Source organism: Populus nigra, chromosome 8 (genome assembly GCF_951802175.1).
Source record: "Populus nigra chromosome 8, ddPopNigr1.1, whole genome shotgun sequence".
NCBI classification, from domain to species: Eukaryota; Viridiplantae; Streptophyta; class Magnoliopsida; order Malpighiales; family Salicaceae; genus Populus; species Populus nigra.
In genome coordinates this window covers 8,242,341-8,257,256 of record NC_084859.1, presented here as the reverse complement: position 1 = coordinate 8,257,256, position 14,916 = coordinate 8,242,341, and the positions used below count along the sequence as shown (strand labels likewise).

The 14,916-nt window shown below is 33.6% G+C and overlaps 1 protein-coding gene across 3 annotated transcripts; it reads right to left on the bottom strand.

The window, feature by feature from the left end:
- Positions 1-11,162: 11,162 nt before the first annotated feature.
- Positions 11,163-13,940, bottom strand: LOC133701330 (uncharacterized). 3 transcript variants are annotated; one of them, XM_062125206.1, is made up of 3 exons: positions 13,225-13,940; positions 12,488-12,559; positions 11,163-11,449 (listed from the first exon to the last, which is right to left on the bottom strand). In XM_062125206.1, the coding sequence occupies exons 1-3, from the start codon at positions 13,801-13,803 to the stop codon at positions 11,333-11,335; spliced, it is 768 nt and encodes a 255-aa protein (XP_061981190.1). In that variant the 5' UTR covers positions 13,804-13,940; the 3' UTR covers positions 11,163-11,332. The 3 variants fall into 3 exon arrangements, with proteins under 3 accessions (XP_061981190.1, XP_061981192.1, XP_061981193.1); XM_062125208.1 differs by having other exon boundaries at positions 11,163-11,534; positions 13,225-13,939; XM_062125209.1 differs by having other exon boundaries at positions 11,163-11,463; positions 13,225-13,935.
- Between the last annotated feature and the right edge of the window lie 976 nt (positions 13,941-14,916).

The following is a 14,916-nucleotide window of genomic DNA, read 5'->3' as shown; positions in this document are numbered from 1 at the left end:
AAGACCCAAAAAGATTATAACTGACAATTTTTTTTTTATAAAAAAAAACATTAATTTTGGTCCCAGAGGTAATATAAATTTTCAGGTAATCTATTAATCATTATAAAAATAATTCAGAACTCAAGTCTTTTTTTTATAGTAAATTAATATTATTACCGTTAAAAGCAAAACTCAATCTATTAGCTTTACGAGGATTTTTGGATTTTTATTTAAAAAAACACACTAAAATAATTTAATTGGTTTTAAAAGCAAAATTTCTTTACCTCGACTTTAGGGTTTTGTTTTTTTTAATTCCATCCTGGATATATGAAATTCAGGTGTTGCTAATCTCGGTATGCATTCCTAGTTATTTTAATTTGGATGTCATTAGTCTTTGTTAATCTAAATACACATTCCCGGTTATCCTAGTTTAGACGTCATTAGCCTTTACTAATTTTAATACACATCCACAATCATTACATTCTTGGTCATCCTAGTTCGGATGCCATTAGCCTCTACTAATTTCAATATGCATTCCCAGTCATACTAATTCGGATGTCATTAATTAGCCGAAACTAATCTTACAATATATTCTCGGCCATCCTAATTTGGATGTCATTAACCCAAATTAATCTTAACACTCCAATGTATTCATAATAGTTCACTTATTGCTAGCTATTTTAAAGTTGAATCACATTTAAGAAATAGAATCATGATTTCATCAATTTAAATAAAAGGGAGGTCACCTACTTGCTCTTCATGTGATGCGGTCTCCTTTAATGAAAGATCCAATCCTCATCGCTCCTCCTAGTTCATAAAAAAACCTTCGAGTTATGTTTCATTCGATTCTTCTATCATAATAAATTTGTATTCATGTTTATAGACATGGTACATTTCTACTCTGGCCATCCAATATTCAAGTGTCATTAGCCTTTGCTAAACTCTGTATGCTTTCCCGACTATCCTAATTTGAAAGTTATTAGTTTTTGCTAATCTAATACACATCCCTGATCAATATGTATTCTTGATCATACTAATTAATTAGGATGTTATTAGCCGAAACTAATCTTGACACTCCAATGTATTCATAATAGTTCATTTATTGCTAGCTATTTTAAAGTTGCATCACATTTCAAAAATAGAATCATATTTCATCAATTTAAATAAGAGAGAAGTAACTTACATGCTCTTTCATGTGATGTGCTCTCTTCTAATAAAAGATTCAATCCTCGTCGCTCCTTCTAGTTCATAAAAAAACCTTTGAGTAATGTTTTATTCGATTTTTCTATCATAATAAATTTGTATTCATGTTTATACACATGCTACATCCCATGCATGTGAATTTGTTTCATCACAGTGCATAACAATGTATTTTTAAGGTTAGTGTACCAACGTACTAACATTCAACCATACCTTTATTCATAGTATTAAATTTAATTTCTTAAAAGGTATGTCATACAACGTATATGGTTCATATTCATATATACCAATGGTTTTCACATTCATACCTTTGCTTAATGGTTTCACATCATAACATTAACTTATACAAGAATTAATTTTTTACTGTCTTGCAACCTTTATGTTTGCAATGAATTCATTTTCTTACTTTTGCTTTTCTCATTGCACAATTATGAGTAGCTGCTTCTTTTAATTCATTTTATCCCATTTATTACAAAATTATATATATTTGACTGCCTTGCAACCTTTATGTTTGAGGATGTCATGATGTAATTAAATAATCTGATAATCTTTGTGGATTGCACAACATTCTAAATTTTTTTCTAACGTTGTAGGACGGAGCTATCCAAGGATCTGAACGTGCTAGAGATATCTGGCATCTTATATCAGCCATTATTGATGGCGATCACTTGGAGATCAAAGGCTTTTATATCTCTGAGCACAGGTTCTCACACATGGTTAATGACCATGATGTTGTTATTGACATCAAATCTAATGTTCAAATCACTCATTTAAATCCTCTTACACCATCTATCACAAGGTATTTTTTCAGTTTTGTGGACTTCGCATATATCTTAACGATAAGAAAGGGTTCTAGAATGCTCACTGGTAAGAAAAATCTCTTGAACTTTTTATTTCTTTAGCTAATACCCATTTATAGATTACTTTTAGAATTTGCCTAGCATCTAACATTTCTTTTTTTATTAAAAAAATGTTTTGGGTAGGCTTAAAGCCCTCCAACCCATAGAGCAAGTTTTGGTTCGTGGCCAAACAGTTGAAGACAAAAAATGAATTCATTCTAGAAAACATTCGGTTTGTAAAATCTTCATAAATAACTTAGAATCAATGTAATTCACTTATAATTGCATTTTTAATTACTTTGGATCGGGGGATGAGCTGCGCATCACTCTTTGGAGCGATGTTGCGCGGAGGTTTGATAAGTCTGCACTCAACGGACTTGCCATACCAGTTATTGTTTTTTGCAGGTTTCTGTACAGCTAAGTTTATAGGTTAGTTGTTTTTATTTTTCTTATATTGCTTCCTTCGTTATGATTTCAAATTTCAATTTCCTTTATTTTTAGTTGGTGAAGCCGTACCATTTCATCACTTATTGTTATTTTTTTAAAAATGGTTCTCCTTACTTTTGTTCGAGAAAGTCAAATCTTATCGGTACAACTTTTTCACTTTGGTTTTTCAATCCTGATATACCTGAGCTCCTAGTTTACAAGAAATAGTATGTTAACACTCGCATTTCTCCATGATTTGATCATTGGTTTTTCTTACTTTTTCTTTCCATCTCGAACGTTAGAGTACAATGCACAGGATGATAATAAGTGTAATCTTGATTAATAAATCTGTTAGTTAGTTAGTTAATTAAGTTAGTTATATGCAATTACGTTGTTACAACTGCATGTATATATATAACTAACTAACTACAGAAACAGTATGAATTGAATAACAGAAAAGGAGATTAAGAAGTTTTTCATTTTCTCTCGTCTCTCACTCAACCTCTATGTATATACAAATAATAGATACATTCTAACATGGTATCAGAGCACTTAGCTCACGCTTGAAGATCCTCTCTGATTGCTTCCACATTCTCTCTGTTTCTTCTTTACATTCTGCTCTCTGATTGATAATCTGATAACTTTTCAATGGTGATTGCCTCACAACTTCAACTTCTGCAATCTCCAATCACAGCTCTCATCTATTCTATTCCTACATCAGTTAATGTCAAGCTGGATGATTCAAATTACCTCAATTGGAATTTTCAAATACAACTTCTACTTGAATATGTTGATGGATCAACTCACTGTCCACTTCAACTAAGCTCAGCTTCATACGAATCTGGCATCACTTCTTCTCAAAATGATGAATTCATAGTCTGGAAAATGCATGACCTAACCATCATGCAATTGATCACTGCTACATTATCACCTATTGCTATGTCTTGCGCAATTGGTAGCACTAGCTCCAAGGATCTGTGGAATTGGCTGAAGGAACAGTTTTCAACTGTATCCAGAACTAGCATTTTTTATATGACAATTAATCTACAAACAATCAAGAAAGGAGCAGATTCGGTTTCACAATATCTTCACCGTATTAAAGAAGCTAGGGACTATCTTTCGGCTGCTGGTGTGTACTTTGCTGATGAATATATAGTTATTATGGCTCTAAATGGCTTGCCTACTGAGTATAACACATTCATATGTGTTATAAGGGGACGTGAGAGTGTGATCTCACTGCATGCTTTTCATTCTCAATTGCTTACAGAGGAAGTGATTGTAGAAGCATCAGCTCATGCTCCTCTAATGACAGCAATGGCTACAACTACAGGTTTTCTCATAGTTCATCTCAAGCTGTTAATAGAGGATTTAAGCCTTATAGTGGAAACAGAAACACTGGTAGAGGTCGCTTTATTCAAGGAGCTAAACACTTTCACTCTAGACCGATGTTTTCTTCTATGGCACATAAATGCCCACACTCTAATCCTGGAGTTCTTGGCCCTTCCCTTGATCAACAATTTCGCAGTTATTCTGCATCCATGATGCCAATCTGCTAATTATGCAATTCTAAGGGATATACTACCCCATTTTGTGATTCTTCTCCTTATAAAAAACCCAAATGTCATATATGTGGCCGAATTAATCACACTACCTGGTTTTGCTTTTATAATGACAAAGGACTAAACTATATTGGCATGCATCCTACTGTTGCTTATCCTTTTCAGCAGTCTTATCCCACACAATCACCACCTATGCAACATTCCTCATATTGAGCCCCTTCACCTCATCTCTCATTCACATCTGCTTAGTTTCCAGACTCACAGAATACTATGCAAGCCATGCACACCATGCTCAACTCTGCACCTCCAGCATCCAATTCTTCAGGATCATCTCAAGTATAGCTCACTGATTATGGTACAACCAATCATATGACAGCTGATTTGAATAATCTGACATTGGCCTCACCATATCCAACAGCTGACACAATTCATACTGCCAACGGTGAAGGTTTGATAGTATCTCATATTGGTCAGTCTGTCATTAATTCTTCTGTGTCTTCACTCAAATTGGATTTTGTACTACTTGTTCCTCAATTAACTCAGAATCTATTATCAGTTCATCGGCTCTGCCTTGATAATAATTATTGGCTTATTTTTGATGCATTTTGCTTTTGGATTTAAAACAAAGTCACAAGGAGGATTCTTTACAAAGGCTTGTGTAGTAACGGCCTGTATCCTATCCATACTTTTTCATCTTCATCCTCCACTTAACCATCACCAGCTCAGGCATTTCTTGGTCAACTTGTTTAGTCCAATCTATGGCACCACAGGTTAGGACATCCCACAAATTCTACCGTCTCCCTCATACTAAATAAAGCTCATATTTATGTTCCCAAAACTTCTTCCCTTATGATGTGTCATCCCTGTCTTGCAGGGAAAGTTAGCAAACTGTCTTTTTCTCAGCATCATCATAAATTCACTTCTCCATTTGCCACTATCCATATTGATTTGTGGGGACCTGCACCATGTATCTCAGTGGATGGTTATAGATATTATACTATATTTGTTGATGAATGTGCACGTTATTGCTAGCTGTTTCCCCTAGTCAATAAGTTTGATTTGTTCTCTACATTTGTTGCCTTCTGTTCCTTTCTTGTTATACAATATTCTGTTACTGTTAAAACTCTGCAGACTGATGGAGGGGGGAATATACCTGCAATCACTTGAAACAATTTCTCATTGACATAGGCATTGTCCATCACCTCTCTTGTCCACACACCCCTGAATAAAATAGGGTAGCTAAGAGGAAACCACAATCACTCTATTGCACACAGCCAAACTACCATCTCAATTTTGGTCTTATGCATGTTTAATAGCTACATACCTCATCAACCGTATGCCAACTCCTATTCTTCTTCATAAGTCTCCTTTTGAAATGTTATTTGGGTCTTCTCCGGATCTTAATCACCTTAGGATATTTGGTTGTGCATGTTTTCCTCTTTTTCATCCTTATAATCATAACAAACTACAGCCTAAAACTTCTAAGTGTGTGTTTCTTGGATATGGCATCAAGTACAAGGTTATTTATTCTATCATGTGCCTACTCTATGATTGTTTGTTTCAAGATATGTTATATTTGATGAAACACAATTTCTATATCCTGAATTCTCACATCTCTCCTCGCCCACAGTTTAGTCATCACCATCATATTCCTCCTCCATATATCATGTGCTTCTTATTAATACAGAGAACACAGTTATCCCTTCTAGCCCTGTTTCCCCTTCTCACCATACACCTGCTTGCTCTACTATTTCTCCTAGTTCTCGGTCCATTACTGCTTCCATTCAAGCCTCTTCTCCTCCTTTTGTGGCGCTTGATATTAGTATCAGTTCTACTGCTTTTAATCCTGACAACTTGCAAGTGGCACTGTCTATTCCTTCTCTAAATTTGCATCCTATGCAAACCAGAAGCAAAAGTGGCATTAATAAACGAAAGGCTTTCTTAGCCAGTATTCAGGATTCTAGCATGGTTAATATGTCTTTGATAGAACCAGCTACTTACAAAACTACCATCAAAGCTCCTGTGTGGTTACAGGTCATGCAAGATGAAATTCATGCCTTACATACTCAAGGCACCTGGAGTCTTGTTCCCTTACCAGCAAAGAGAAACTTGGTGGCATGCAAGTGGATTTTCAAGATTAAACGTCATTTGGATAGGTCTATTGCTAGACACAAAGCACGGTTGGTTGCTAAAGGGTTTAGTCAGGAACCTGGCTTGGATTATGGTGACACCTTTAGTTCCTATGGTGAAACCTGCCACTATTCGCCTAGTTCTGGCCCTTGCTGCTCATTTTAATTGGCCTCTTCGATAATTAGATGTCAAAAATGCATTCTTGCATGGCATTTTTCAAGAAGAGGTTTACATGTCTCAGCCCCCTGGCTTTGAAGATTCATTGCATCCTCATCTTGTATGCAAACTGCATAAATCCCTCTATGGCTTAAAACAGGTACCTAGGGCCTGAAATGATCGGTTTACCCAGTTTCTACCTTCCTTGGGGTTTGCCACCACCTATTCTGATTCATCCTTGTTTGTCAAGCATGTTGGTTCTCATATTGTGGTATTGCTCCTCTATGTGGATGATATTATCCTTACAGGAAGTGTGTCTACTGCAATTCTACAAGTTATCCAAGCTCTCACCACTGAATTTGATATCACAGATTTATGCTAAGCCATGTGATACTCCATGTCTTCCTTATCATCGCCTACTTAAAAAAGATGGGGCACTGTATTCTAATCCTATAATATATCGCAACATTGTAGGGGCTCTACAGTACTTAACCTTTACACAACCTAACATTGCATTTTCTGTGCATCAAGTTTGCCAATTTATGCAGAATCCGATGGTGTCTCATTTCACTGCTGTGAAACGAATTTTACGATATCTTAAAGGCACATTACATGTTGGTATTTCTTACACTAAAGGAGATTTGCAGTTAAAGGCGTTCAGTGATGCTGATTGGGTAGGGACCCTAATGATAGACGTTCTACTACTGGCATGGTGATCTTTTTAGGAAACAATCCTATATCATGATCCTCCAAGAAGCAATAAACCATGTCTAGATCATCAATAGAGGCTAAATATCATGCCTTTTCCTTTACTACAGCTGAAGTGGATTAGCTCAAGCAGTTATTAGCTTTTCTGCATATTTCATTACCTCATGTTCCTGTTCTTTTCTGTGATAATCTCTCTGCCATTGCTCTATCATTTAATCTTGTTCAGCATCAACGAACTAAACACATTGAGGTTGATGTGTATTTTGTTCGTGAACGCGTTTCACAGAAGCAATTGTCAGTTTAATTTGTCTCCTCACAGGAACAGTTTGCTGATATCCTCATGAAGGAGTTAAGTGCCCCTCTATTTCGTACTCATTACTGCAATCTCATACTTAGTTCTTCACGAGTCTGACCTTGAGGGGGGATGTTAGATTACAATGCACAGGATGATGATAAGTGTAATCTTGATTAATAAATCTGTTAGTTAGTTAACTGTTAGTTAGTTAGTTAGAAAGGTTAGTTACATGCAGTTAAGTTGTTACAGCTGCATGTATATATATATATATATGACTAACTAACTACAAAAACAATATGAATTGAATAACATAAAAGAAGTAGATTAAGAAGTTTTTCATTTTCTCTCGTCTCTCACTCAACCTCTCTATATATACAAACAATAGATACATTCTAACAACGAATACAAATTTGCAACAAACATTTCTTTGACATTACTTCAGCTTTGGCCAGGTACCTGTAGAGGTCCAGCTCCAACTCATCTTCCTCTCGAGCCTTCATGATAAATGAAGAATAAAGAAATGAGAATCAAAAAATAATTAGAAAGATTCTCTGCATGAGTCCTTATGAACACAAGGTTTTTTTTTGAAGTTTTCCTCTCTGTTTCCTTTTAGACATTTGCTTTCCCATTAAAAAACATTTTTTATCTTCAAGTTACAATAACAACATCCTTTTCCTATTGCATTGTGCTCTTATAATTCATACAGCATGACAGATTCGCTTTCTGGGCCTTGATTATCGATTATGATTTATACAAAGGATGGTGGTATAAAGCCTGCCCAGAATGTACTAAGATCTAAGTCACTGATTACGAAAAAAATACCAACATATGCCCAGATGACCACAGCTTTATCCAACCACCTCTACCATGGTGATAACATTTTGATGTCCTTCTATAAAGCATTCAAACCCAAAAAAACATGCATGTTAACTTTATGATTATTCGGTTTTTATTGGGTTACTTCCTTGCTTTGATTATATATGTGTGTAAGTTCAGAGTACCTTGCATTGTTACTGACGAAGAAGATGTCATTGATTTCATGGTGGTTGGTAAAACAACCGTGAATTTCTTTGGGTCATCTACACATGGACATAGCTATGTTTATGACAAGAAATTCAATGACCTAACACTACTGGATCTTCAGCTGCGCTTCGGTGCTGTTAGGTCTAGAACAAACCGTTGTGAAATTATTATTACAAACATCTTTAAGGGCACTAATGTTAGTTTAATATGTACATGATATTAATATTCAAGTAAATATATATTTATTATTAATAAAAGTTTAATTTATTTTTAATATTTATATAATATTAGATAATAAATCTAGAGCAAAGATAAAGTTCATGGGACAAAAATACTTTGCAAAGAAAATTATAAAATTGTTATAATTATAAAACATTGTTACTAAAATGTTCTTGATCGATGCTCTTTTAATTACTGGACATTCATTAGAACTATAGAGACTTATACATATTTTGTTTGTTTTTTTCTTTATAAAAGGAAACAATTGTTCTCATAAGTTGAGGTATAAAGGACACCTAGAACTAATATGTAGGTGCTTATCACAAGACATATGCACTGAACTGACTCGCATGAGAATTCTATATAGAGAGATCATCCATGTCTATGGAAACGCTCATGTAATGGTTATGTAAGTGATTCTTAGACTTGAGATAACTAAGTCATCTTATATAAAGAACGTCATTCTTTGATGATGTTACATGTTATCTTATTTGAGGTAATGAAAGGGCAAACATTAGGTGTAGTATGAACTATATGAAAGTACTTGAGTGATCAAAAGATGACTCATCACCTAGGTGAATTAAAAAAAATATTTCATCTATTCTCAAATAGTATTAACTGAGAAATCCTTGGTTAAGGTGTAATGAGATTTAAAAAGAGTTTTAAATCTTATCCAAGCAATCAATAATTATTATATAGAGAACAAACATGATTTAACATGACAGATATATTTCATACTTTAATGTTCAATCGAAATATTATTGATGAAAGAATATTGCATACACTAAGAAATTAGTCACTGAAAGGTAATTAAGTCAAACCACTAATGACTTTTTTAATATTTTAGGGATCATGACACGTTGCTAGACGACGCACATGATCTTTAAATATAAATTAATCAATTGTTGAATTGATAATAAATTAAACTGTTTAATTTATTTAATTCTATTTAATTATAATTATAATTTATATTTGGGCTAACATATTAGGAATCTAATCGGTCATACACATTAAGAACTATTAATCAAAAATTAAACTAGGATTATTTAATTAAGTATGACTTGAATAAAATATATTTTAGAAATTAAGGACTAGAATATAATTAATACAGAGATTATATTTCTAGACCTAGAAAAATTAAGTAAGGACTTGATTGATTAAATTTCTAAAATTATTTTTAAATAATATATGGATATTATTTAAGAGGCAAATATATATTTTGTTATTTATAGGGTTTTTTTGGATTTCCTATAAATATAAAGCTAAGCCTATTATTTTGTATGTGAAAAAGAGGAGTGGTTGTTTGTTGGACAGAAAAACTATGTAAACACAAAATTAAAGCTAGCACTCTAGGCATAGCAATCCCTCTCTTCTAAATAGAAATTTAGAAAAAATTTCACGGGTGATTCGTATGGATTACCTTTGGAAGCTGGAAAATGGGACGGCTTGTGGTTTGCGACAATTCTGCCTTTAAAAAATTATTCAAAACCGGAAAAAATTATATCTTTAGATAATAAATTTCTAAGGAACTTTATATCTATCTAACAGGATATTAGATACTCCAAAATAATTTTATTTCATAATTTCTGTTTCGCTTATAATATTTAGTAAACCAAACGTTAGCCCCAATGAAACTACCCTGCAACCTAGCTCTTCCAGCTCCTTAACAGAACATCAAACCAATCCTCTTACACCAGGAAGCATCACGCAAGCAGATACACTTGCACCTGTTGGTTCTTCAGAAACTCCATCTGAAACAACCAAATATTGTTGATCTCTCTTCTACTGGAGCTTAAAGAAAGCTCGACTTCGCTGACTTTGGAGCACATCGTAGGTTTACACACTAGATCCAAGCTTTATTGACACATTTTGTTTTCATTTCTTTAATGTTATCTGCTTTTGTTTTATTACATGCATGACGAGCATACAAGTTCTCTGTTTTTTGTTCATCACTGTATGTTTTTTTCTCTTCAATGTTCCAGTTTACTTTCGCACAGCCATGTTGGTTCATCCCACGCCAATAATCCAGGTGTTGATGATGAGCTTGAGATCCAAGATTCGGCTCCAGATACTCAAGATGCTTCTCCTCACACAAAAAGGCAGCGAGCCTCCCAGAAAACTTGCTGTGCTGAGCGTAAGGACCTTATTGCTGAACCTCTAACTCAATTTACATACTTCTTTCTTTGCAATGATCAAGCAACCTTCCCAGAAAACTTCTTCTACTGTCAGTGCCTATATATGCTGTTCTAATGTCTCTTTTCATTGTTCTGTGATTGCAGGTTTACTTGCTTTCCAGCATCTCTTGCATTCGAGACCTTCATGCACAAGTCTTAAATTTATTTTGTATTGGCTGCTAAACCATGCATAGTTACTATGCTCCAATTTCCACTACTACTTGCCATACAACTACATTTTGCTTTCTTCATGGCTTTGGACTTGCTGATATCAACGACAAGGCCCTTTGTTGCACAAAACCCAGGCATAGCTTTTTTGCTCTTCCATCCTGTTTTTGATGTTTGTATATAAGCCATGTAGACAGCCTATCAAAACTTGAAAGCAAAATTTACTGACTTTTACCTTCAATAGCAGTTTACCTATGATCGATTCATGCACTCCTTTACTTTCGTGTTAAAAAAACATTTTTTTCCCATTTCATAAAAAAAAAAACAAGAAGAAGAAGAAGAAGCCCGCGCGGGGACCCTATCTAGTATATACATATATTATGTGGCCCTATGAATAATGATTCTCCAGGTAAAAATACATCCTGGCAAGAGAGAAACAGTGCATGCTCATAGTTATCACATCTGATGTGTGCATAAAATTCCACTTGCTCTCGCTTTCCTGTGCATGGAGAGTCTTAAAAGTGCACCCAACGAATCTTTTAGCTTATGCTGCAGCAGCGGCGCCCGCAAGCCCTTCAAATTCATCTCTGATCAGTACACACAGATCCATATTTTAGCTAAAGTCTTAAAAGTGCACCCAACGAATCTTTTAGCTTAACTGACATGACATAACGAATGTCATTTTCAGCTGTGAAAAATAATTAATTACGGAATAAACTTTATGTAAGTAGCAGACAAGTTTAAGTATTTCAGTTAAGCAACAATCTACTTTTGTAATTATTACTTGAAATCCAGAATACTGCATTGTCAAGGAAGACTACCTTTTCAGCAGATGGAGCTGTAGCTTGAGGAAAGGAATCTTTCATTTTTTCAAAAATAATTCAAATATTAATTAACCAATTAAATTAGAAAACCCTATTGAAATTTAAATTAAATGCAACTTACCTTTTATTGATAAAACAGTTAAAGATTTTAATTTCTTATTCGGAATATCACAATCTGGGATTTTCTTTGTGGTAATTTCCAAAAGTATTTTACCGTGCTATTTTAAAAAATGACAGAAATCATGGGATTGCAGCAATCCCAAGATCTTAAATTGTGCAATTAAGGAGCAGTTTAGGTTTACATTGATGGATATTTTTTTTAATTTTAAAATTTTTTATTCAAAATAATTTTTTATATATTTTTAGATTTTGTATGTGCAGATATTAAAAATATTTTTTAAAAAATAAAAAATTATTTTAATATATTTTCATGTAAAAAATATTTTAAAAAATAATCGCTATCATATTTTTAAATTTCTTATAAAATATCACATGATTTTCGTTAATATTTTAAATTGAAGAATATATTAACCCCCCTACCAGCATTGTTGATAATAAATGTCCATATGAGATAGAATTTTATCTGTAGCTTTTTATTTATTTATTTAGTGTTTTTGAATTATATATATATATATATATATATATATATATATATTAAAAATAAATTTTAAAAAATAAAAAATATTATTTTAATACATTTTTAAATAAAAAAATATTTTCAAAAAACAATTATTAGTAAGTTACCAAACAATCCGTGAGAGTACTAAAGAGAGTAATGCCAACTCACCTCAGGGTAACAAGTTTGACGAACAATTGTCTGATTGTGTGTATTTACCAGAACTTCACAGGACAATTTTGCCTGTATTAATTAAGATAGAATTAAGACAGCACCTTTGATATCACTAAACACAAGGAATCAATAGAAGTAGATCATGTAAGTTAATTACTACATTAAGTTCTAGACAACACATGCAATCTTCATCACCTGGGATCATAGACAGAGAAGTTACAAACACATGATAAGACAGAAGACCTGGAAAGTATGAAGGGAAAGGGGGAAGAAAGAACCAGTTTTGACAACTTCCATGAGCTAAATTTGTCAAATATAATACAGTCTCAGGCCTAGAACAGTTCAGCAAATTAGCATAATAATTTGATCAGGTCTTCAAATTAAGCGTGGTGCATTTTACTATATATGACTTGTGCTCTGCCCCAGTACTAAACTTGGCTTTGGAGTAACTAGCATCTCAAGATTTGCTTAAAAGAATGCTTCAAGATGACCTAAAAAGGTTATGCAAGGGTTACTTGTAAATTAATGCAAGCATTCAATGTGATAATTTATAAATCATATGTTAAAATATGTTCTTAAATATATACACATTCAATTTTTTCTCCTACTTCAATTGGAATGGGTTTAAATTAACATACAGTCACAACTGCCATGCTTTACCTTTATCAATTTTGAGTCTCTAACCAATAAAAAACTTCAAAACTTCAGAAGAGAATAGAAAAACAGAGTATTACCTTCAAAGGGAACCCGAAGAACAGCAAACCAAGCTTGCCAGAAACCTCAGTGACAGTATCAAACGGGACCATACCCCTACCCAAGTCCTCAAGCAAGGACACCACGTCAGACAGAACACTGATCCCCCTTAAATCTATTTCAGCATCCACGTAGGATGATCCTAGTGCCCTCACATGTCCATGATCGGATCTCGCATGACCCAGTCTCTTCCCTTTGTACTTTACAGCAACATCGAGACTTCTAAAATCCATGGAATACACATCGACGTTGCGTACTCTTAAAGTAACATACAAAGATAGATCAATATTAATTATGGGCAAGGTGTGTATGCGTATCTTGTCTATGCGCAGCCTTACGACCTTGACCATGGGATCGGACGGCCAAAAGACATAGACAAGTGCTGAAAGGAGGAGGAGGAGGAACGCGATAGTTATCATTGGCCATCGGCGGCGGCAGAACGGAGTGGTGGGGTGGCGGTAAAAAGGTAACACAACACACCCTTCTTCATGCTGATATGGTATTTGAGCATAGCAATGAGTTGGTGATAGTGGTGGTTCAGTACTTTTGGGAAGAGCCATGAGGGCTGCTGTGGAGATGGGGAGGAGAGGGGTGCGGTGCGTTAGGGAAAAGAATTTTGGCGAGGAAAGTGAGTTTTGCGTGTCGGGTTTGGTCGTTTGCTCTTTAAAGTTATGTCATGATGTCGGGAAATTGTAGAGGGGACTTCCTGGTTGGTGGGACTGTTTCGAGGGTTATGAATTCTTCCTGTTTGTTTTTTTATTTTAAAGGTGTTTTTAAAAAAATTTAAAAAAAATTATTTTTTTTTAAATTAATATTTTTTAGTATTTTTAAATCATTTTGATATGCTAATATCAAAAATAATTTTTTAAAAATAAAAAAAAATTATTTTGATACATTTTTTAGTAAAAAAGCACTTTGAAAAGCAACAACAATCATGTTTGTAGGGACATGAGTATGATAAGATTTGTTTCTTACGTGAAGGTCATCAAAATTATTTTTTGCTTTTATGGTGTAAGTGATGACCAACACTATTATTTTGGCAACACACACTGAGTTCATGTTTTTATTACTTAAAAGAAAACAAAACAACAAATAACACATCTTTGATTGTAAAACCCCGTTTAAGAGAGTTAAATTCTTGATATAGATTTTTTAATGGTATATATTTCAATTAAAATTTTATTTTGCAACTTATGTTTATTTTAATATATTTAATATTAATATTTTGATTTTAAAAAAAAAAGTTATGGAAATGAAGGAAAAAATCTTTAAATAATCTATTTTGTAGTCTTCAGGAACAAAACTCAAAGGACTTTAGAATTTAGATTTATTTATCTTTTGGATAACAAGATAAAGATGGATAATGATTCATTCCTTAAAATCATTATAGTAATGGTTAAAGTTTCGATGAACATTTTAGGAAGAGAGAGCTTCAAAAGATAAAGGCTCATCTAGCATAACAAAGTCTAGAGTTGGTTATAACTACTAGTACTAGGAAAAAAGCACATAGATCATAGGAAAACCAAGAGGATGGTTTGATTAGTGCAAGATATACCTCATAGTAATGTGTTAAAGTACCCTACCTATCATATTATTCTTCAAAAAAAATTTGACTTGGAGGCAATATTGATCAAGTAATACCTCATTGACATGCTAAAACATTCAATCTTAAA